The sequence below is a fragment of the Xenopus laevis genome, chromosome 2S (assembly GCF_017654675.1).
Source record: "Xenopus laevis strain J_2021 chromosome 2S, Xenopus_laevis_v10.1, whole genome shotgun sequence".
NCBI lineage: Eukaryota > Metazoa > Chordata > Amphibia > Anura > Pipidae > Xenopus > Xenopus laevis.
Window position 1 is genome coordinate 95408504 of NC_054374.1, and position 26314 is coordinate 95434817.

Consider the following 26314-nt stretch of genomic DNA (forward strand, 5'->3'; position numbering starts at 1 on the left):
TTCATGCATCCGAGGTTTTTTTGGCAAATTTTTGGCTTGTGAAGACAGCATTCACATCCCATGCAAACTACAAAGGAATTGATTTACATACTATAAAATGGATTACATTTCTGTTAATGCAAAATTAATATGTTAAACTCATAATTAATATGTTAAATATGTTAGTAATAAACTACATAAATAATAAAATATATACTGATGAATATTTTTTTTTATAAAAAGTGAAATGAAAAACTCAAATAATAAACTATGTTCTCAAGAACAACGAAGCACTGAAAAAGCCAAGTGCGGTGTTCTGCATGTATAATTATCAAGGCATCATTTTGAAAATAAAAGTCCTGAGGAAAATACATAACATGGAGAATATGATATGACCGGAATGTACTTTCATTGTTACACTCTTTAGCCATGAGGTTCAAAGTCTAAGCCCAGTAGTAGTATTTAACAGAAATATAACACCATCTACCTGGGGTATTGCAGACACACAAAGAGTAAGGACAAGACATCTTCCTACTTTGATTGACAAATATGGGTGAAATATTGAGCTGGTGCCAAATTCCACATCTTTAATTCTGCAATCAAAGAAAATGCTGGTTCTGCAATTGGGGATTTTCTAATAGCCCCTAACAAAACATCATGTAAATTCACTAAAAATCACAGTGGCAATCTGTGTTTATCATAGATCAAGCAGTCTTTTATTTACCAGGTATGAAACTCCAATGCCCATAATCTATTAAACAAAATAACTTTGTTAATTTTAATAACTGAACTGTTACCTTATGGCACTACAGGAAAATCAAAGACTATTGCCTTGATGGAACCAAGGGGTGGCTGAAATTAGTGAAACTGCCGCCTAGAGCTGTCTGACTCCTGTCCACAACAATAACTAAATCTTACACCTTCTAAAGGGAGGTTCAAAGTTCATTCTGCATGAATATAGGATAGTGCTCACTACATTGTTACTGCAGCTGCAATCAAGGGAAGGAATCATGAGAAGCTACACTACAAACAAATGCCCACCATTTATTTAAGCTGACTTTCCTTTAATGGAAACAGCACAAGACTGTATGCAAACAGGGTAATTACAGATAAATAATAATAAAATCATGTGTTTTATTGTTGGGTATTTCTGTCCTTATCTGAATTGCCATAAACAATTCATGCTATAATCTATTTAAATAAACCTAACAATAATTGAAAAAGAAGGATATAGAATGGAGAAAACAATGAATGGTGTAGCTCAATAGTAAAATTGGAATTTCAACATCATGCTTCAGCTAAATCAGGTCTGAATAAGTCAAATGTTTGCACTCTGTACAGACAAAGGTGTTTCACAGTTGGTCATGGACCCAACAAAAGCAAATCTCCTTCCATAAAATTCCATGACAAATGCAACAAAGTTATAGTAATTGCTGTACTATGAGTAACTGAACTGGAATATATTGGTGCTTTGTTTCACTTTTAGATTCATGACTACTTAGTAAAAGGGATCCTTTACAAAACTGCATTGTAATTTCTACAGAATCAGCAAAGGACAGGTACTTATTCGATTTCTGCAATGTTTTGCGCAATGTGGTAAGATAAGATAAGGACCCCAAGGAACCCTGATAAAAAAATGACACTCTCTGTAATCTGGCTAAATATAGATCATCACCTTTGTCTGTACAGAGTGCAAACATTTGACTTATTCAGACCTGATTTAGCTGAAGCATGATGTTGAAATTCCAATTTTACTATTGAGCTACACCATTCATTGTTTTCTCCATTCTATATCCTTCTTTTTCAATTATTGTTAGGTTTATTTAAATAGATTATAGCATTAATTCTATATAGGTGTTTTATAGTAAGATATCTATGGTAAGATATCTGACAGGGATGTATAAGTAATTATACACACACACACATGCATATACTATATACTGTATATATACAAAATAGCTTTCTATAAAGTTTATCATATCCCGTTAAATTGTACTGGTAAAAATGCATATGAACTCTAAGCAGCAAGTATAAACAAAATGTCAATCCTGGAATAAAACTATGATAGTCAAACCTTATCATTTATAAGTAATAACACAGTGTAGTTGTTTGAGTTTATTGAACATAGGATACTGCATTCATTTGCACCCACCACAGAGCTGACTATACATATTATGTTTGGGACAACATTTTTTATCATGGCCTACATTTCCAAGAGAGTGTGAATGTTCAGTTCTACATGTTCACCAAACAAATAAAGGGTTGAGAAATATACCTGTAGGAGGCAGAGAATAGATGTTTTGCAGATACTCAACCAACACAGTTACAACAATGGAAAGAACTATAATTTTTAGGAAAAGCTTTCAGAATCCTGAAAAACCACTGTTATTATGTAAAGGAAGTTCAATCATTTAAACCAACAGTTTTTAAAATCTAGCAAAAATCTAAGACTTTAACAAAGGAAAACAAAAATTGGTTCCAAGCTGTATAGAGTGAATTTCCTTAACTCCTACAATAGAAACATGTAATCAAAAGTAGGAGCATAATTGCTTTCAAACCAATTCCTGCTAAGCAAAGCTGATTGTAGACTTCATTTAGGTTCCTTCAGATAGTGTTTTGGGATATACTGAAGGAGTTTGAAGCTATATTTTGTAGTTGGACAGTTTTGCTTTTTACGAGAAAACTGCTACACCTTTGGGGTCTATTTATAAAGCTGTGTAAAATGGCTTGTGCCAGACAAATGGTGTAAAAAGTAGTCTAATGCATGTATAAAGCTGTATATTTGTCCGTACACATGGTTTTACATCATGAATCCTAATCTCTAAAATTACACATTAAAAGGCACTCCTAATAGTAGGAGGTATTTTTTTACACCACCCCAATAATGGGTTATTTTAGCCAATCTCAAACAAAGCATGAACAGGCCTCTCCCCAGGAAACACCCTCCCATTGATAGAAGAAGATACAGTGGTGTAACTTTGGGGTTACCCAAAAAAAACCATCCTAGTTGAAACTATGGATGACCCACGATTTCACTTGAGTCGCAGGTCATTTGCAGGTCCTGTACAGAGGAAGCAGTTCTGCTTGCTCTGTAGTACATTACTGAGTAGATACCTGCATTATCTCCTGTAGAGCAGTTCTGCTTACTCTGTAGTACATCACTGAGTAGATACCTGTATTATCTCACAGAAAATTGTACAGCTGGCAGATACACATCAGTAGCCTTTTCAGAACAAATTGCTTATTGGTTGCTATTGACAACTGCACTTTAGTGATAGTGCCAAAGCACAAACAGAGATTAACAGTATTAACTATAGAAATGATCGCCTAAGATAACAGCCCAGTTTATATGCTCTTCTGTTTCTTATATATCTTGAGGTTCCCATATGATGAACAACCCCAAAAACATGCCCAAATTACATCAGTCCTACAGTGGATACATACGCCATCTTGCATTCTTGTGCTGAAAACCGATGACAGTGTCAGAACCAATAATACTACAAGATTAATAAATGTACACAAAGTTAGGTCAGATTTATCTAAAACATGAGTAGTATTAAACGGTAATAAAATAGTATGAAATAGTTTAACACCCTAGAGGTAAAAAAAGTAATCTGGTTATGTCATTGCAAATACTCATAATAATAAATAGCTGATGCATCTTAAAGGTACATGCAGTCTAACATTATGCTTTCATTTTACTGTTTTCTCTAGGTTAATTTCACAATGCAAGGCAGACAGTGAATTTTCAGTACATGAATTGCATGCAGCCCCTAGCTTAATGTTGCATTAACAGCTGCTCATCTCCCGTACCCCAAAAAATAAAAGTCAGTACAAACCTGGGCTCTTAAACTGATCCGGGCTGGGAAGGTGATGGAGGGGGGAATTACTTGCTGAAGCAGCATGCTCACTACGAAGCATCTGAGCTGTTCGAGGCCCCATGGAACCGTAGTCCGCAAACGATAACGTAGCCCGTTGGTCACCGGGCGTGGTATAGAAACCATAATCTGGGATTCCTAAAAACATATTAACTGCATCACTATGGGTTCTGCATTGGGACTGATGAACAAAGTTTGCTCAAAAGAAAAAAATAATCTGCAAGAAATTTAAGGCAACAACGGAATTTACAAAAGAAGAAGGCCGCCAGCCCTTGCCATCCATTCAACTGTTCCTTATTACCAGGCACATTTTAATTTCAGTATACTTTGCAAAACAAAGCAGTGTTAATCACAGAAATGTGTGAGCCAAAAATATCCCCACCAAAATATAAAAATCATACTTTCAATAGACATAATGTATTATTTTTTATATATACATTCTAATATATCATCAGTTAGCACTCATCTTTGAGAATGTAAAATATACTTAGCTATCTTCATTTGATGATTCAGCCCAATTTTTCACACAACAATGGTTCAGATAGCCACACACACAACTAGGGTTCAGACAAACAAACATACATAACTAGGGTTCAGATAGACACACGACAAGGGTTGCCACATATCTATTTCTGTTATTGGGCAAACTTGAAGATGAGGATTGGGAAGGTCGGAAATCTTGTGAATTGGGGGTGGCCAGGACTGGCCTATAGAGTTGAAGAAGAGCTGCTGTAATAAGAATTTGCGTTGGGACTAATTGGGAGCAAGTATTAGTAATTCGCTTATAGTTTACAGTTCAGTGCTGCAGCAGAGCGGAATTGAATTCAAGCACACAAACCAAACCTGGCTAAATGGCACATCTGATAAAGTACCAATTTGTTAAAACAGTTTCTGACTCTCATGCAAAAGTTTCTTGACAGTCTTGGAAGTGTTAAAAAGTAAATCTGAGCTGCTGGAAATCATTCTAATTTCTCCCTTTCAAATTGAATAAATCAGTCCTAAGAGACAAGAACAAACCTGTGAAATATGGGTTAAGATACTCAAGCGATATCTAGTCTCTGTGAGGTCAAAAAGGTCTCAGAACTGTGCGAAAAGAAAGCTTATGGGTCAAAATGGTCAATTATTAGTAAAAACATTTGACTTATGTGCTGAATCTCCTTCCTGGTCGTTAAAACAAGGTAGACAGCAGACAGTTTGCAAAAATGAGAGATTGCAACCCGTGTTTCTGTTGTGCTGGGACCCAGAAATTTATTCATTCAGACTTCCAATGCTACATTAATTAGTGTAAAATAATGATCCCAGTTTTTTGCCCTATCATGAAAAGTCTGGAACTCAAATGAAGAATAACTTTGTTTAATAATGTGTTCTGCCTACTACAATTTTGTTTTTAGTATCATGTCCAATTACTGTCTTCCAATATATAATGTTTATTGCTGTGTATCAATACTGCACTAATGCTCTCATGAAAAATAGGAGATATATTGGTGCCAAATACTTCATAATGTGCTTAAAATAAAATGTACTCTTTTTTGCTTTTTGTGTTCAGATGCTTTGCATTTTAGATGTTGTAATACTCTGTGCTCATCATTTTAGCTATGATAACACTCTGTGCTCATCATTTCTATACTCTCCTTATCAGCACACATATCTTGACTGTACTAAAATATATTGTAAGAATGCTCAGGGCTGTGAACTCTGATGTCACTAAAAAAATCATGTAAACTCCAATAGGCTGATTCTGCTTCCAATAAGGATTTGTTATATCTTAGTTTGGATCAAGTACAATGTACTGTTTTCATATTACAGAGAAAACGGAAATCATTTTTAAAAATCTGGATTACTTAAAAATAATGGAGTCTATGAGAAGCCTTCCTGCAATTTGGAGCTTTCTTGATATCTGGTTTTCGGATCACATACCTATACCAAACAAATAATTGTTGATGTGGTTCCATTATTCAAAAAGGCATCCCTTTACTCAGCCTGAATACTATAGCCCTGCTAGTTTGACATAAGTGCAGATGCACCTGAACTAGGCTGTACAGTTTGTCCTTAATGGAAACTGCCGGTCAATGCCATGTGTGCTTTCACAAATATAATGGGCAGGTGGCGGGCTCCGTTTTTTTAGTAATGAAACTATTAATGGAGAAAAAGGTTTTCACTTTACTTTTTTTTCATAAAGAATGTGAATATACATCAGGATACAAGTTATATTTTGCCCAGCAAAGCATGTTCTACCATGGTTTCCTTCGTTCAAGAACAAAGAGAAAGAATTATTTACTGTTTGAACTGCCTGGCTGTCAGACACTGCTATAACATTTGTTCTAAACCCTTACAGTATATTCCTACTACTGTTACCAACCATTATGCATTGGCTTAAAGCACTAGACAAGTTGCAGCTTGCAGCTTCCCACCCCAGAGAAGACAAAAGCTAAGCACCTCCAAAAGACAACACATCTTGCTCAGCCAACACCAGAATAAACGTTCTCCTTAAGGAGCCAATCCTCAGTACAAATATGCACACTGCATTTTTTTCCTTTACTTCCATCTATAACGTACTTACTTTTTCTAATTAAATATCGAAAGATGCTATCTCCGGTGGAGAAGGCTGCACATGCTGGGAACAAAAGGCGTGGACAGCAGGAAGAAAAATTAAATCTTTCAGTAAAACTAACTTACTGTCTTTGTATATATTTCAATTTACTTCTGCCTGCAATTTCCTCTCACCTAAATTGCAAGAAAAATCCCAACTGAAATCAATAGGATTTTTGTCTTCTTGCTACATTTGGTTTGTGTGTTTCTCTGCAGAAATACGTCATTTCTGTTGATCAACCTTATTTTGTTACATCTTTTAGGGGTTTTTTTGGTTTAAACAGACACATCCAATCTACTTGTACCAGAAGATTTGTCAGTTCTGCATGAAACTGAAATTCAACTAGCACTTCCAACAAACCCACAGAAAATCACAGATGTATTTAAATTTAGCTAGACCAGAAAACAAAAGACAATTTCCTGTTAAAAGAGAATGATGTTCTGAAAGAAAACAAAAGCAACAGACAATTTACAGTTTATCCTATTAAGTAAAAAAAATCTTAGCAAATTTGTATTTGCATATCTATAAATGTCCCTTTTTACATCATTTTTTACTTGCAACCATTTTGAGTGCCAGGAAAAACTGCAGGTTGTAATTACTGTGTAACAAGAAGAAGTATGGAAGTGAAACATACAGCTCTGTCCATTCATTGGCTGATGGAACCCAACATATACTGTATATGTACCCTTGTTTTGTGTGAGGGCACAGGGAGCCCAAATGAGCATGAGGGATGGGCTTTAGTACTTAAAATGGCAGTGTTTCATTATGAAATGGTTTTTCTTTTTGTGCAACTGCTGGCATACCAGCTGAAGGTTGTAAGTTGTGGTTTGTCACAATTGGAAGGTTGCAAACTAGATACTAGTGGTCTAGAATCAAATCAACTGAAATATTCTGTTGTATCAATAAGTCCTAAAGCATGAAAACAGCTCAGAGTATGCATTCAGGTATGTGTGATACAAGTAGCTGTGATACATGCTGGGTATTTAAAAGGTTTCTCATTATGATGTTTGAAGGGATCATGCTGCAGGTTTCTATTGTGTTCTGCAGCACTTGTGAGCTTGGCTGCAATGTTTGCTTCCTTTCTTGGGCAGAAATATGAGTAAACTTTAGGACATAATGGTACTCTACAGTACAGTAAATCGAGAAATGCAATTTAAAGTGTTAAGAATATAGTGTTTTTTGCTTAACAGCCATAATTTCACTAGAAAAATACATTTTCTGAACTAGACTTCTGGAATACAGCTGTAATGCAGACTTTTGACAATGCTAATGATTAGTCAACCAGATGGACAGGCAGTCTTGCTCTGACAATCATAATGTAATCATGCCAAGCAAGCAGCAAGCAAAGGCCATCAGTGGTGATCCTGATTCTCATGGCAGAGTTGTAGTCAACAAAAAAGTTATTAAAAAGATCACCGCATGGATATACACCATAAAGGTAATTTAGTCTGCCCTACTTCAGAAAGAAATAGAAGTCATTCATCTTTCTTGAGATGGCTCATTTAATCTGTATAAGTAATGTGAGCTTTGGTCTATTTGGTAAATTAAGCATCAAATGATCGTGCAAGCCTTGCTTAGCATCAGCATGATTCACTACAGATGCCTTGCACACTGCACTACATCCCTGCATGTCTGGCTGCAGGCCATGAACACAACTGTAGAGGCTGAACAATGAGTGAGCGTCAGCGTATAGCCACAATGACTGATTCACAGAAAAATAACAGTTATATGGTTGTAATAAATAAATTAGTCACAAAAATACCCAGTATAGTTCCTATGCCCTTACCCAAATGAGAGTATGTTCCCTATTCTGACGTTGTGGCCTATTCACAGCATATTCTCCAGTCAAAAATGCTGAGGGTTCTCCATAAAATCCCATAATTACAGGAAATGTACTGTAAATTAAGATATTAAGGGAACCTTGCCATTCAGTGTTAACACACTGACTAGATTTGTGTATTGGAAGAATGCTACTAAACAAGACTTTTCAAAACTTGATGAAACATCTCTGTAGGGAATTTGTGCAAACTCCTTGCTCTTATCACTGTAAGGGCCGAAGCACAGAGCCCGTGTCTGTGTGCTGTAAGCTGTTACCTAGAAACCAGCTGTTCAGTGCAGAAGGAAGTGACACAGCAGCTAGTGAGTGGCTGGCAGGAAAAGGAAGTCACAGATACTGGCAAAAGAAGAGAGCCTGGCATAGAGAACGCATGGTGGACCCAGAGAGCGGAGGACTGCACTAAAAGCATTCATTTGGATCGGGCTGGCACAGGGAAGCCACATACTGTGCCTGGAAAGACAGAGAGTGTGAAAGGAATGCAGACTGGAGGAACAACAAGCAGGAGATTCCTATCTGAGCATCCAAAGGGGCTGGTAGTTGCACTGTATGCTGGAGAGCTCTATAGAGGATCTGTGTGAGTATCCTGTGAAAAGGGACAGTAAAGGGGACAGTAAAGAGCGCTGAAGATAAACAAACTGTTTATATTAAAGGACATTAAAGGACTTTGCCTTGTTAGTTAGCTAGACAGTTAGTTAGTGAGGCCCTATTGCCACCGGTTAGGAGTGCTGCATGTACTAGTTGGCCATATATTTTAGATAAACCGTTATTCAGTTTAACCAATACTGTGTGTGTGTTATTACTGTATTGCTAGTGGGGCCACCCGTAGGTGCATTCCCGGATCCCACTAGGTGGAGGCACTGCGCTAGTAAGTACCAGGTACCCAGTCTCTCCTCATACCACTACGGAGTGGCTCGAGTTTGTCCCGTGCCATCAGGTAAGCACCACATGTGGAGTGTAACACAGACAAAGAGGTGTCGAATCGTTACATCTCCTAAAAGGTCTGAACCCATAAAAACCTGGAAATATATAGGTTTGGAAGAGCTCTCATAAAAACATAGACTTCCTCTTTAATTTATGGACTATTAACTTTTCCTTGCCTACTCTCTACTAGCTGCTGTCTCAGAAAATGTACCTATTTAAATTTCGTCACAATTCTCAACTCCCAACATGGATATAACTAAAACCACAAGTCTACACTAGTGCTCTATGATACAAATTTAAAGCATCCACTGTCTACCAGTACCTTCTACTGCAATAGCTAGTCTTAGAACACAAAAAGTAAGCCGTAAAGATTGCACACAATAGCTTCAAACAGCTCCTTACTTTATCACAATTTCTCCTGCAATGTGTTTTATAAAAAAAAATACTACAATAATAAAAAGAGAGTTCATAATTAATTTTAAGTGTTGACTGATTAACAGTAAGAAAGGAAAACCACTTGCCATTATCTTCTGCAAGGGCATTTTACATACAGGCTCAGTAAAGTCCTAGGTTTCTTCTATTTTTATTATTTCTATTTGTCACACAACAGTTAACATTTCAGCTTTAGTTTAAAGCACCTCTAACTAATTTTCTGGCTGCTCTGTAAGCCTGTACCAAAATAAACTCATCAGTTGAGCAGTGCTATTTTTTCCCTAGCAATGTTCAATATTAATTGCCTAATCACATTGCCCATATCACAAGTTAATGGTTTCACTCCAAGTGATGGTTGGAGGGCCAAACCCACCCTGGATACAGTCACACTCTGAAAAGCTGCAATCAGACGACAGGGCTCTTGTTGCAGCTTTTACAAAAAGATTTCCACTCGAGTGGCTCATCTTTAATCATTATAAAAGCACAGAGGTTTAATCCATTTTTGATGTATGTGCTAATAGCTTTGTGTCCTTGAAGTTCAAAGTGGTCTTCGTGTATGTCGCTAATTACCCAAGCAAAGCAGCCATCCGGCTCCCTCTCGTGTTTCTAATTAGATCCTCGGCAACAAACAAATGTCGACCTCATGGAATCTTTTCTGTGATTTCTCCCATTAGCTGCAATTTGGAAGGGTGCACGTTGGCTGGTTTGCATCCCCCTTTCTTGTTGTAATATTACAAGTGGCATATCATGTCTAAACTGCCTGGGTTGAGTGGGTAATGCAAATCTAGACAACACAATCAACATGCAGACAAGGTATTCCCCTCCTGCATCAAACAATCTTGTTTTTTTATATATAAAATTGATCATCCTCTCATAGCGTATTAAATCTTTTTGAGTATTCCAGAATAAAACTGATGAGACAAACCTCATGTGAAGTGAAAAAAATGCATTGATGCATAATAACGTGCTATATGTCCAGACATGCGAGTAGCTGGGCAAAACAGCTACCAAGATGCTGGAGAAATTCTGGAGAGAGGAAAGTCTTAAATTATATTATGAACATTTAACTTTCCCAAGGGAGCGTGTAACAGCAGCAATAATTCATTCTTACATCTAAAGCAATAATTCTTTCTTCCGTCTACATTGTGTATAACATGAAACAAGGCTGTGTCAGAGTGGCAAACCAAGGTGGTTCTTATGGCAAACCAAGTGTTAAATTCTGCAAAAACATAGTTATCATTTTTAATACGTCAAAAAGCAATTATATGCTGGAAATGAATTGAGATAAAAATTTCAAGCTTATTATGGAAACGTTTAGCCTCTAAAACAGTAGTCCCCAATCAGTGGCTCATAAGCAACATGTTGCTCTGGACTCCAATTGATGTTGCTCCCAGTGGCCTAATAGTAAGTGCTCATTTTGAAATTTCTGGTTTATATTTAAGTTTTGGAGGCTTGAAGATGTGGGATTACTCCAACAGAGCCTCCTGCAGGCTTGCAGGCCAAATGGGGCAATTATTCAGCCTATCACAGCCCTCATTTGGTGTCCCCAAGGACATTTTTCTTGCTTGTGTGGCTCCCCAACAGTTTTTACATTCGAGTGTGGCTCATGAGTAAAAAAGGTTGGGGAACCCTGCTCTAAAACAACATGGTGTGATAAGAGCATGCAGCAGGTCACCAGCCAACCGAGTAGAAGCTATCGTCAGATTCCCTTTATGTGTATGGGTGCATTGTTTACACAATTTGGTCAGCTGCTATGGGAATCTATCAGTGAAAGGCTAGCTTTAATGATATCTAAGCTTATTCTTTAAAAGAATTACCCTCATATTCTTCCATCTTCCTTACCAAAAGAAAGTAATCAGTATTAAAGTGGTCACCATTGCGCCAATGAAAAGCGATTTTGCTGAACATACTCTTTAACCATTTTTCTAATTAAAATTATTATTTTTTTATTCCTCACGCTAAACAGTCATTAAATTAGGAAAAAGACAGAGGGAAGATTTGTAGTGTAGTGTAGTGACGCACAACCCCCAAAACTGTCCACTGTAGAAGTAGGCTGAGAACAATACATGGAAAATGGAAACAAAAGATTGTTGGCGAACAAATGGCACCAAGAGGTAAAAATAATGATTGGAGGTAGAGGCACAAGGTGGCACAAATGAAAGCATGGTACAAAGAAAAGAAGCAACAAAAGTGAGAATGGCAGTGGACAGGCCAGATTTGTGGGTAGCCTACAAAGGCCCAGGCCTAGGGCAGCAAAAATCTTGGGCCGGCAAGCCCCTAATGTGAACTGGGGACTGAGTTATACAATTTGAATCTCCCACCAGTCCCATCGATTGGCAGCCACAGGGAACAGTTGAGGCAGTAGGTGTGCTTGTGGGGGGGGGGGTGTTGTGAGTGCAATGGGGGACAGGGGTGCATGTGGTGGGGTGTGGGGGGAGCACATGGTGGCCTAGAGGCACTTTGGATTGAAATCTGGCCCTGGACAGGGCACAAGGTTAATACAAGTTTACACACTGCTAAAGATGGCATGTCACTTGGAAACATGGAAACTTTTATTATGCTTTTAAAATGTTGAGAATGGAAAGATAAAGAAACTGTGCCAAGATGAGTACAGAATAGGAGATAGACCAGCAGAGATTGAAAGAAAGTAAAAGCAGAAGAAGAAATCTGCAAAATGTCAATGATGTTTGGGAAATTTTAGCTGTAAATGTTACACTAGTTGTGTTATTATAATATTAGAATTTATTCAACATGTGCCACCTTAAAAAAGGCTGTAAACCCCCTTTTTTCAAATGACCTTAATAAACAGGGATAGTGATGAACATACAAGTTGCTTATTACCTTAAAGGAAAACTATACCCCCAAAATGAATACTTAAGCAACAGATAGTTTATATCAAATTGAATGACATATTAAAGAATCTTACCAAACTGGAATATATATTTACATAAATATTCCCCTTTTACATCTCTTGCCTTGAACCACCATTTCGTGACTCTATCTGTGCTGCCTCAGAGATCACCTGACCAGAAATACTACAACACTAACTGTAACAGGAAGAAGTGAGGAAGCAAAAGGCAGAATTCTGTCTGTTAATTGGCTCATGTGACCTTACATGTGGTTTGTATGTGTGCACAGTGAATCGTACGATCTCAGGGGGCGGCCCTTATTTTTTAAAATGGCAATTTTCTATTTATGATTACCCAATGGCACATACTACTAAAAAAAGTATATTATTATGATAATGGTTCATTTACACATGGGCTGTTTTACTCAGTATCTTTTAATAGAGACCTACATTGTTTGGGGGGTATAGTTTTCCTTTAATTATCTATGCTGTTTGTCAGTTTCCAGTCCGCAGATAAGCCCTCCATATAATTAGCTAGTCCTTATCTCAAAGCCATGCAAAGGCTGGAGCTAAGGGTTTGTTTATACAGAGCTCTTTATTTTTCTTTAATTAAATTAAACTGTTTAAAGGGGGAAAGGGAAAGTAAGTTCAGAGAAAAAGAAAACAATCTGGATAAAATTTTATAATCCATTTAAAAAACAATATTATAGTTTTAATCTATGAACAATGCTAGTGCATATTTTCAGACAAACCCTAATCATAAGGCTCATGGAAAATGTACCGCAATACCCCTCTTTGTAAATTAGGCCAATGTCCCACATACTGACATGCACAGCATCCACCTGTAAGCAGGGTTGCCACCTGCTTGGGAAAAATTAGCTTGATCCCAATGTTATTAATAGGGAAACTGCATAAAAAGGAAGTGCTCACACAAGTGGATTTCCACTAGAAACCTTGCAAGTGTGCATTTGAAGTTTTGGGCTAAACATGGGGCAGATGGAAGTGGAAAAAGCACTGCTTGTGACAGTAGTCTTAAAGGTATCATTTGTTTTCCAAAATCTACTGCCCTCTAGAGGAATGGCAGGGTAAAAATAAAACAAGGAATCTTCAGTGAGCCCTTTTCACTGTCAAGTAACCTAATCTAGATCCTTTAAGTCAGAGGATAAACGTTTTCCTTGTTTACTATGAAGCCTGGACAGATCTTTTATTAATATTAATGAATAGCCAGGAACAAAGGGCTCCTTTATTTTTAGCCAACTCTAATTGTGTAGTAATTACTCATCTACAAAACAAATGAGCCAATCTCCGGAGTCATGGAAACCAAAGCTAAGGGCTCTCACTGTAATACATTAACTAGCTATCATTTCTGCTAATTTCAGGCTGGAGCCTTTTCATGCAGGGTTTGAAAGCGAGGAAGGAAAACAATGCAGGACTTTTGTTTCCCGAATGAGATTATGAATATGTTTTGTCATTGCATTGCACCCAGTGGAACTATAATATGTCCCCTAAAGACTAATGGAATGTTATTATGTCCAGGTCAATTAAGTTTATATTTGGAGTACCGATGGTAATTTAAATAATCAGAGGCTAATTTAAAGATCGCCACATATCCGCACATTATAAGTGCATAGTGCAATATATGAAATAACTACTGATAATTAAACTTAAATTAAGCTTTATTAATATCAGGTTGTCCAACAATAATTTATCTTACAGCTTATAGGAGAGTGGGAGGAGGTAGGCTGCGGCACCAAGCACAAATACAGGGCACAAAGCATATGTTGACGAAAGTACTATCGATGAATGGGATTTTTTGTGCAACTGACTGCGGCCAATATAACATGATCACAACTGTGCTTGCAGTCATAAATTACCCCTATAATGTGTGACTATGTCCTGCAAATGCATAATATTTAAAGCTAACATTTGAGACACCCCAACTCTACATGAACACAACTACAGCTACTTGCTTTGAAAGACACTGGTTGAAGTTACTGATTGAACTTATTTAGTTAACAATTTGGTCACAATCTTCAAACAGTGTCTTTCAATGTAGGTTTGAGGCGTATGTGCAATATCAAGGAACACCATGCACCTAGAGATTGGTTGCAAATGCAAGGGTCCAAATATACATAAGCTACATTTTGGTAAGGGTTTACATGGCTAATATATAAATATTTTCTACATTTGGGGGCACATTTACTAAGCTCGAGTGAAGGATTCGAAGTAAAAAAAACGTTGAATTTGGAGGTTTTTTTTGGGTACTTCGACCTTCGAATCGAACGATTCAAACTAAAAATCGTTCGACTATTCGACCATTCGATAGTCGAAGTACTGTCTCTTTAAAAAAACTTTGACCACCTACTTCGCCACTTAAAACTTACCGAGCACCAATGTTAACCTATGGGGACCTTCCCCATAAGCTTTCTAAGCAATTTCTGATCAAAGGATTTAATCGTTCGATTGAAGGATTTTTCCTAAATGCGGTAAATCCTTTGACTTCGATATTCGAAGTCGGATTTTACTTTGATGGTTGAATATCGAGGGTTAATTAACCCTCAGTATTCGACCCTTAGTAAATATGTCCCCAAGTGTCAAGTATATTGTCCACATATTCTAAATACTGTATATGAAAATGTATGGCATTTATAAACATTTGTTTTTCTGGCATTTTTTAATGCCAGAAATACCAGCAGCCCCACTCATAGCAGGTACAATGAATGTTCAGTGGAACCTCACTGATATAGGCAATAACATCTGCTTATGATATGGTATACATTCCCTTGGATAAGTATATCATTAACTTAAAAATAAAAGTGTGTTGCTTTGGACTGGTCAATTTGTGTACAAGTGAGTATATTCATAATAGTGATGGTCAAATCTTACCTGAAAATTTGCAAAACCGTGGAAAATTCAGCAAATACATTGAAGTCTATGTGCGACAAACTATTTTTGACATGTTACAGTTTTTTCACCTATTAGAGTCTACGGGTGTCTTTTCGTGGTAAAATCTGGTGAATAATTTCTGTCATCACTAATCCATAACCATCACATGTAGTTTTTCCTTTTCCCTGTCCTGCAGTGGCTACATAGGCTCAAATAATTGTATCGGAAAAGTACAAAAAACACCTGGAATGGGAAAATGTTTAGAACTCAATGCATAACACCTGTTATTTATTTTATTTTAAGCTCAGTTTGAGCCTTAATCCTCAAATTAGGTTCTGACACCAATTACATTCCAGGTGATTTAATAAGGGCACAGTATTTCTTCCTATTGCTAAATTATTGATTGAGCCAAAAGTATTTTATCTACTCTGCAGTTCAAGCAAATGCTCTGTAAAACACCTAAAGCTGAGGTCACACTGAAAGCACAGTAGGTGATCATAAATACAGCAGTGCTACTTAAATTTTTATGGGGCTTTGAGGCCGTTTATATCCCAGAAGGATTTAGAATATGCCTTATATAGTGACCGAGCACGAAGCAGGCGGAGGTGAGTGCTAGCACACCATGCTAGGTGTCTGCAATCCCCTTTGAGAAACTTGCTTCAAAGAAAATGGTTTGAAGTTTATTGAGAAAGCAAAATGTCATAGCATAAATAAAGTCTTGATATCCCTGAACAGAAGTCAGCAGCTGGCTGCCAAAGAGACAAATACGGTTTATTTGGTGTAAAAAGGCAGAAGAAACAAAGCACTATTACTGAGGCTCACTTCTCTGAGAAGTAAACGGGGGATCGTAATGGGGTCGTTCACCTTTAAATTAGCTTTTAATATGATGTAGAGCGTGATATTCTGAGACACTTTGCAATTGGTTTCGTTTTTTATTATTTGTGGTTTTTGAGTTATTTAGCTTTTTATTTATCTGGTTGCGAGGGTCCAAATGACCATAGCAACCATGAATTAATTTGAATATGAATAGGATAGGCCTGAATAGAAAGATGAGTAATAACAATAAATGTGTAGCCTTACAGAGCATTTATTTTTTAGATGTGGTCGGTGACCCTGATTTGAAAGTTGGAAAGAGTCTGAAGGCAAACAATTCAAAATCTATAAAAAAGAAATAACGAAGGCCAATTGAAAAGTTGCTTAGAGTTGGACATTCTATAATATACTAAAATTATTGAGGTGAACTGCCCATTTAAACTGTGCATAAACTGTCTAAAAGTGCATATATATATATATAGTGAATAAAGTACCCCCTTTTGTAAAATATAAGGATATTATAAGTTACCGAGGAGTTTCATGACCATATAAAAACACGAGGCCGAAGGCCGAGTGTTTTTATACAGGTCATGGAACTCCGAGGTAACTTCTAATATCCTCATATTTTACAACTGGGGGTACTTTATTTATTATAATACACAAATTTCAATGAGTCATGTGACAGAAATGACATCAGAACTCACCGTTTATAACTGATGACATCAGAACTCACCGTTTATAAGGATATAATTTACAGGATATTCATGGCTTTTGTGTATTATATATATATATGTACAAATATAAACAGGGCATGTGCCAAAAGACACATTTTACAATTGCACGCTAGGAAAGCATGCCCCAAAAATGGCAGACCCATCTTTGAAATCAGTTGGAAAAAACGTTGCTTTTGAAAGAAATCAAAACAGTTGAGGCTAAGATCATGTGGACATCTGCCTGTCCAACATCTTACCAACAGCCGAAACCAAGGCTATTAATATGAAGCCAATCTCTTTGCTGCTATAACATTATCTACTCTGTTGAAATGGCTAAATGCTGGGATGGTTGGAATTTGCTTCTATTTCACCACAATAGCATTAGTGAGGTTGATGTTGGGTAAAGTACCTTTTGCAACAAGTAGTAATCACATTGTATATGACATATTTTTGGTCATATAATTATAATTAAAATGTATATTTTAACCCCACAAGATACACTACATATAGTCCACAAAGGCTTTATCATCTGATGTCCCTATTCCACCAGCACTATCCTGAATTCAATATATTTATAACATACTGTATAACCTGCCATGTAGTGACTCTATGGCTTGGCGTGTCTCTGTTTTGTTTGTTTATTTCTCTAATGCACAACTTAACCCACACACTAGATTAAATAAATTGCTAAACAACATGGAAAGAAAAATCCCTTATAGATCCTTTCCCACAAGGCATATCTTTTGAAGAAGCACTAAAGAACTGTTCTCTGCTGTTTTTGATATCTCAGTATTAAACAGCAATGATTGTTCTGTTTGCAATGCCTACACAGTTAGACTTAAAAAGAATAATGAATGTTTGAAAATTACAAAAGTGTATCTAATCACAGAATTTATGCCAATTGAGATGTATTAAAATAAAGACCTTAAGAGTCGCTCCACAGGTTTTCTGTTTTGACTGACGGCACAAGAAAAGGAATCTGGCTAACTTAATGGAAAACCTGTAGTGCACAGTCACTTTGAATGGATAGAAATAAAGCTGCATGTAACCAACAGGTTCCAATAATTGTGACAAGTAAGAAAGAGAAAGGAGAGGCTCTGGGGTTTGATAAAGTCTCTCTCACTCTGCTAAACAGAAAATATGCACAGGCATTACAAGCCAGTACAATGGAGATATTTAGGTCAGTGACTATTCCACTCAGTTTGCCATGACAGACAAGATAATTATCTGAAAACTGATGATAGACATTGTACTCATCTTACCAGTATAATAAAGAGTCTTATAGTATTTTATCCAAGGCAGGTATCAAAAAGACGTTTTCTCTGCTGGTGTAGCTATGCCAGAAAACGATGATCCTTTCCCATAAGCAACAACTTGTGTATGCACTGATAGACATAGACTGATAGACATAGAATCAGTCTGCCAGTGCACATACTTAGTAGATTTTGACAAAAAAATGCATCCTAAAATCCATCTGCTGTTTGACACTGCCCTAAAGCTGTCTACAAGTTGCATTGTTCTATGGGAGCTTAACAAAAAAAACATATCATGGTATTTGATGCCAGCTACAAGTACTTCAGTAGTACTGATCCCCTTGTGTGATGTAAGACTAAACATGTCCTTACAGGGCCAACCTGTACAGTACTCCAACCAATCATCCAGCAGGCTGAATAGATGGAAAAATTACGAGGGGCAACTCATGTGTAAGGCTCAAGGCTAAAATCATCAGGAAGCAGGAAGGCTCATATTTGCATACTTTAGGCCAACCAATGAAAAACCCAGGATGGAAAACCCTTGATCTAACAAGATTGCATGATTATCTGTCTAAACAGCCCCTACTAGCCATACAAGCACATTGGTCTGACAGTATGGTGAAAATTGTCCCAACTGCTTTACCAAATCTGGGCATGTTTAGCCATGTTATGACATGTAATTAAAATTTACCATCATGGTCTGTTATAGAGTTCTGCAGCTGCTCAAGTACCCGCTTGTACCCTGCAGATAGAAGTTCTGGGTGCGGGTATAGATGCGGGTCGGTGGTTCTGTGGGTTTGTGGGTCGGGCCGCGGGTCTTCTCAATAGCGATATTTACTCCTTTTTTCTGGTCATGTCTACTTCCGATGACAGCACATCCGGTTTACAATGACAGCACTTCCTGTTTCTTGATGGTCAGCATGGTTGCGGGTCCGGGTTGCGGATAAGGTACTTGCGGGTCGGGTAGCGGGTCCAATCGGGTAAGAATGCGGTTTGCGGGTACGGGTCGGGTCACAAAAAATGGACCCGCGCACGACTCTAGTCTGTGAGATGCCTCATAACTTTAAGGTGGCCCATTGGGGTCAAGCATTGCTCAGTACGCTGAGGGCTCATGAGTCAATTTTGATTGATAGACTTACAATTCTATAAGTGCTTCCCAATAGTCCACACTGGAACACACAGGTAATTCAAAAGTTATAGAGCCACTAATTCCTTCTGCATCTCTTGATATTATTGCATTCCATCAGCCAATAAGTTAAGTCAGCGTAGATTGTTCATCAAAAGCCATATGCCTTAATCTCACATGTCTACTCCCATAATAAGGAAACTGGCCAGTGTGTCCAGTTGTTATAAGTGCACTTAGTACTGTCCTTTTATAAAAACGAATAATTGATTTAACTGCAACTGAGAATGAAATATGAATTCCTCCGCATTCTCTTCAAGTGGGCTTAATAACTTTATTAAATAGGTTTATTTATAACTTTCTTTTAAAGTTGTTCTTATAGTTTGCTGCAGATATGGCTTATGACCTCCATAAACTCTATTACAGTTTAAATGCTATTCGGACAGGCCATCCTGTGTACATTTTCATAATCCACTCCTACAGAGGGGGAAATCCTAGCCCCCAATTTACAATTATTATATACTGTATGATCTATGTGCAAAGGTGTGCTTGTATTGTAAATGAAAAAGCGATTGTGTGTAGTCAGTCAGCTGAAAGGCCAGCTGCTCTGGACATCTGGACAATCCCAGGCTTTAGTTTTTTTTTAACATTTGCAAGGTATTTAGAGGTATTGTTAAAAATGTGTAAAAAAAATTCATTTTTAGCAAACCCGTTATCCAGAAAGCTCAATTACAAAATGGCTGTCCCCCATAGGGGCAGATTTACGAATGGGAGAAGTGGCTAACGCTAGCGTCAATTCGCTAGCGTTACCGCCTGCAGGGACATCGCCAATTCGCTAGCAAAAGAGACAGGCGCTATAGCGGTCATTCACACTCTATCGCCAGGCGACAATTCGCTCTGATGAATGGACGTTACTCCGCAAATTCACTAAAGTGCGGATTTAATGAACGTTACCTTTTCACCTCAGACCAGGCAAAATGCTTTAAAGTAGCTAGATCTTCCTCAATCTCCTGTCACTTACATTATATTCTGAGAGCAGAAAATGCATCAAAGTCCAAAAAACGCTGGCGTCTTTTCCTTTTTTCAGCCTGATTGCCTGCAAAAGACCTAGCTTGAACTTTTTTGGGTAACCCGTTTTCCCCATACATTTGCAAACATATGGAGCATTAATTTTACAGTGGGCACATGTGTAGGGCATTAGAATAACTCTATTGTCTTTATTAAGGTTCCCCGAACATGTGTTTTAAAATGTGTAATTTGTAATTACTGTATTTACACCATTTAACATAAAGACATCCATACAACTTTAAATTTTCCGCCCTATGCAAACTGACCTGAACAAAGATCCCTATCGAAGTTTCGCTAGGCAGAAATGAACGCTAGCGCATCTTCATTATCAAATGCTCGCATTGCCAAAGTAACGCTAGCAAAAAGTCGCCAGCGTTCAGTGCCCAAGACAAAACTCTGCATTCTAGTGAATTAGCGTAGTCTGAGCGAATTTTCACCTGGCGAAGTGTTGCGCTGGGAGCAAAGTGGGCGCTGGCGAATTTTCGCCGGTTAGTAAATCTGCCCCATAGACTCCATTATAATGAAATAATCCAAATTTTTAAACAAAATTTCCTTTTTCTCTGCAATGATAACACAGTACCTTGTACTTGCTCCCAAATAAGATATAATTAATCCTTATTGGAAGCAAAACCAGCTTTTTGGGTTAATTTAATGTTAAGATTATTTTCTAGACTTAAGGTATGAAGATCCAAATTACGGAAAGATCCGTTATCTGGAAAACCCCAGATCCCCAGCATTCTGGATAACAGGTCCCATACCTGTACATCAAAATGATATTTGAGAGTAAAAAAAATTGTGTAAAACAGATGTAAAAGGTTTCATTATTTTGAAAACTCATGTAAAAACTGCATTGTTTTTCCTAATGATAATGTAGAATTTCTGTTTCACTGATTTAAATGAACAGTGATGGATCCATATTGTTCATTTATAGGAGAAATTATTAAAATGCTACTTTTTAAATATAGGTAATGAAGGATAACATAGAAGACAGTATGGGGCAAATTCACTAAGATCCGAAGTTGCGCCAGCGACAGCTTTGATGCACTTCGCCAGGCGTAGTTTCGCCAGCGTTACGCAAATTCACTAAAATGCGAAGTTGCGCTCAGGGAGGCAAACGGTAGCGAAGTTGCACTACCGTTACTTCATCAGGCAAAGCAAAGTTACACTAGTGATGCTTAATTTGCATAAGGCCCAAAGTTAAAATATAATGGACGTATATGCTGCAGCAACTACATTACACTACACAAGCCCAGGAAACCTTTTTAAAAAATAAAATAAACGTGTTCTATTGCCCTACACCTATGTTAGGAAATGTAGGGGGGAAGGAGGGTACCCCCCCCAAAAAAATTTACGCTATTTTTCATACTATCACCCTTAAAAAGGTAAAAGACGCCAGCGTTTTTTGGGACTTAGAAAAAATTTCATTTCATTTTATTTTTGGACAGACTCCCATCTATTGTATTGAACTTCCCCTGGTCTGACCTGGCGCAAGGTAACATTCAGTAAAATGCGCAAGTTAGTGAATTAGCGTAGTTACGTCCCTTCGCTATAGCGCAACTTCGCCTGGCGTAAGTGAAGTAGCGCTAGAGTAGGTCCACTTCGCTAGCGAATTTACGCAAGCACCCGTTAGTAAATCTGTGAAGTAACGAAATGACGTCACGCTGGTGAATTTGCTCTAGCGTTAGTCGCTTTGCGCTTTAGTAAATTTGCCCCTATGTGTTCACAGAGGTGGACACACAATATAGGCCCCAACCATAGGCAATTAATGAGACAGTGATACAAAGTTGTGGCACTGATGCCTCTTGAAGCCCAGGACACACATTTGTTTTTCAGGATATAACTTTCTTAACAAAAAAAAACGAGGAGAATTTATTATTTGGAAAAACACTGATATGGCAAAACAGATCCTTTGCCTTGAAAATATAATTTTATAACGTTTATGAAATGTACTTTCCTCCCTTTGCGTCTCCCCTGAGATGAAAACATGAAATTGAAGTATTCCCTTACGGCTGGTTTAATTACAAATCAGTAAATTAGCCCTAAAAATCCTTCTTCAGCAAAACATCTCCATTATTTTGCTCATGGACAGATCCCATTGGACTAAGGGTCCCTTACAATTTAAGATTCTGGATGTGCAGCCATTTATTTACACAGAAAGGAACATGGTATAAAAAAAACATAACCCAAACAGTGGATACCACCAATTTTGGTTGCATTGAGATCCATACAAATTACAAATTGCAGCATTTTTTTGTGATTTATTAGGACAGATAAATTATGTAGCCAAGAAAAGAACCGCACAAATCAATCCCCCATTTTATTGTTTGATAAGAAATTAAAAAAAAAACAGCAAAAATACCAGCCAACAGAAAAAAAACCTACTAATGTCAATGTTAATAGCTTGTTAGGGTTTAGTTAAGGTTAGTTATAGGAATATAAACCAAACTACTGCATGATCTGGCTTTGAAAAATGAGCCCACCAGCAATGAAATATTACCAGCGTTCATGTTTTAGTCATTGCACAGAGGGCTAAAATCAGAGTTATTGGCAAGTTGATGAATATGTTGCAATTATACTTCATTTGTCCTGCTACATCGCTGACAAATGTACTTTGTATGTCTAACTAACACTCTGCGGTTCAATACTTCTTTGTAACAACATTATATCAAGTCTTTGTTGCCTGGAACACCAACTAAGCAATGCATTTCCTAGATCTACAGTTTTCTTCTTCTACAAAGCATGCACCGAGTGCAGTCCAAGAGCTACATTCAGTCTAAAGACAAACCGAGGAAAAAAAGGGAATGAACAGAAAATAAAATATAAGTATGTTGCCCAATAAGTCAATATGCACCATTCATAGAGCTGTTTTGTTTGAAACAAGCAAAACATGCAACCAGCTGGCACTAACAGGAAGCTGGACACGGAGAGAGGGTTAATGAATAGTGTGCAAAAACCTTCCTGCTGAAAGCGTTTAGAAGAATCTGAGAGGAGGTGAGCAGGTCCGAGTGTAAGAGAGACTGGACACACTGCCTCAGAAACACTCACTCTCACAGCAGCCTCAACCAAGCAAGAAAGAACAAAACACAACAAAACGTAACTGCTCACACTCACAATCAAGCTTAGTAGGCTCAGTATTATTTAGATACACAGGCCAGCAAGTACAAAGTGCGGCATAAGGGAGTCAGAATGTACAGCAAGATTTGGAAGCATGTGCTACATCTAGAGTTTGGCAGAGGGCATCTTGTTTTACAGAGAGGTGCATATTTTGGGTAAAGGCTTGTTCATTTGGGTGAACAGGAAATAGAAATATGATAGCTTTCCTTTTTTATGCTTGTGATAATGACTATTGTGAAGTAACAGGAAGGCTAGAAAGATAAAGGAATTACTCATTTGATGTGCATTGAAACACCCTGCTGCTCTTTGTACCTGCCAAACCCCAAGGGCTGGCGTCAAATATGGACATTTTTGTCACTTCAAGGAGAGAGAAATAAAACAAGAAAATAATAAGAAAAAATGTGGCAACAGCAATTTTACATGATCACTAAGTGCAGATAACACAACGGTGCACCGTGCACATTCTTTTTTAGTCCTGGCTGAGTGACAGTCGTGGAGCATTATTCAACTGGTGACTGTTTAGCTGAATGTGACACCATGAAGGTAAGTAACCAACAACAAAGAAGTTCAGGCAAATATCAAGAGGATTATGCACAAACTAGCACTATCACATACCAACACAATTGGCTTTCTCCTACATTTTACCTTATAATGTAAAAAGCAACTAGAAAGAGTGCAAACTAGTTAATAAATGCTGATTTGTGCATAAACCCCCACATCCCAAAGGTGAGCTAAACTAGAGTCCTTTGTAGCCTGCAAGCAGTGCCAGTTTGCATGGAACAAATTTCTTGTAAAATATTGCAAGTGATGCCTTCTTATAGAATAAGAACACTGAGGGGCTTATGCAATAACATATTTTTTTATGCTTAACGGGCACCTGTTGGCTAAAATTTAATTCCCCAACCAAAGGTGCAGGCTAATAGGGCCCCCATTCCGGTTGGCGATAACAGTAGTTTTTTATTATTTACATTTCCCCCCCGCCAGTGCTAGGACACTCGCACCAGGAAAGTGCATAATGAGCTTTTGATGTCACGCACATGAGCATGTCACAACATTTGCTCATTATGTGCATGCAGGTGCCCCAACATGGCCACTAGTACCGGGAGGTCCCTCCTGGAGCGGGTGGCAATTTAAAAAAAAAAACTACTGCTCCCCCCAACTGTAGTGCAGGCCCTATTAGCCCGTACCTTTGGTTGCGGAAAATGTTTTTTGCCAACAGGTGTCCTTAAAACATTATTCTCAAGCCTGTCACCTTAATTAAACTAGGGATCCACTCAATCCAGACTTTTTTCTGTATACTGAATCCTCGTCCACAATATATTTCAATCTTGATAAATATTTTAAGAATTTTGAGAGGAAAAGAGCAAAAAAGCATCATCTGTAAATGAAACCTTGTCATGCTTAATCGTCCAGAACTGTAAAGTCCCATGATTTTATGGGTTCACTTAAACAATTAGGATTCGTCTCAAACCAAATGAAATTAAAGGAGAGCTAAAAATGAATATAGCTAACGATGCCATATTTTATTTACTGAACTTATTGCACCAGACTAAAGTTTCAGCATCTCAATAGCAGCAATGATCCAGGACTTCAAACTTGTCACAGGGGGTCACCATCTTGGAAAGTGTCTGTGACACTCACATGCTCAGTGGGCTCTGAGCAGCTGTTGAGAAGCTAAGCTTAGGGGTTGTCACAAATTATCAAGCAGAAAATGAGGTTGGTCTGTAATATAAGATGATGCTACAAGGCTGATTATTAAATTCTAATGCTAATTGCACTGGTTTCTGTGTTACCATGTAGTAATTATCTGTATTAATTACTTATCAGCCTTATATTGTGACATTTCTATTCTATGTGTACTGTATATTGTGAGCTCAGTAAGTGACAGTAGCACAGAGCATGTGCAGTGAATCAGCAGAAAAGAAGATGGGGCATCTTTGGAGACAGATCTTTACTGCTAAAGGGCTGTGGTTGCCTTGGGCTGGTGCAGAAGCTCAAAACATAATGTACAACATTTCTAGCTACTTCTTTAGTTAGGCTTTACTTCTCCTTTAAAAAAAGAGTGAATTCCGAACCAAATCCTGGATTTGGTGCATCCCTAAATAAAAGGTCCCATGAGCACAAAACTAATTAACTACAGACAAGTCTTCTTAAAGAACTAATTTCAACAGTCCATGTCATTGGCTATAGTAATGTTCTTCTGTCATTTACATATTGTTCTACTAAAAACTTTAATTGCAGGCTGTTCTGTGTTTGCAAGAACAAACCTATATTATATATATTAAAAAACAATCTTCTGCCAAAGTAATTAGTAAATCTGGTTAGCAAAAAATGCCAGTGTTTCAGGACAATTATGAATCGACTTTCAAGGGCTTATCATCTATGGACGAATTAAAGCATCCACAATGAGAGGTCCTACCTACTTTGGGGTTTCAAAAGTGAGACGAGCCAAGTTCGTTGCACAGCTTACATGCAAACACAATAATTGCATTTATTAAAGGACTGAGAACTGACACGGAAATGAACAATATAAAGGAGAGATAGAAAATGAGACACATTTGTCTTGATTACTGGAAAAGCTATTTAAGCATCGGCAAAATTTCAAAAGTGAAATATCTATTGATGTCTTCATTACACGGGGGAGATTTTACAAGGTAAAGCGACAGAGTTGCTGGCTAGCACAGTAAGCAGTAATGATGCTATTGGTATAATGATAAAACAAAGGTTATCAGGCATTCTGGAGATTTTAACTTTGCTCAAGTTACATTTTAACAGACTGGAGATTTCCCGAGAACATTTAAATGTAATAAGAATTACACTACTAAAAGACTACTTCACAGAAGCTGTAGCTACCTTTAC

The 26314-nt window shown here is 37.6% G+C and overlaps 1 protein-coding gene across 5 annotated transcripts in view; it reads right to left on the reverse strand.

The window, feature by feature from the left end:
• msi2.S (musashi RNA binding protein 2 S homeolog) overlaps window positions 1–26314 on the reverse strand; it is a 435916-nt gene that overhangs the window by 14781 nt on the left and 394821 nt on the right. For all 5 annotated transcript variants that reach the window (XM_041583047.1, XM_041583046.1, XM_041583048.1 and 2 more), the window contains 1 exon segment: window positions 3819–3995. In XM_041583047.1, coding sequence (XP_041438981.1) covers window positions 3819–3995 — 177 coding nt within the window.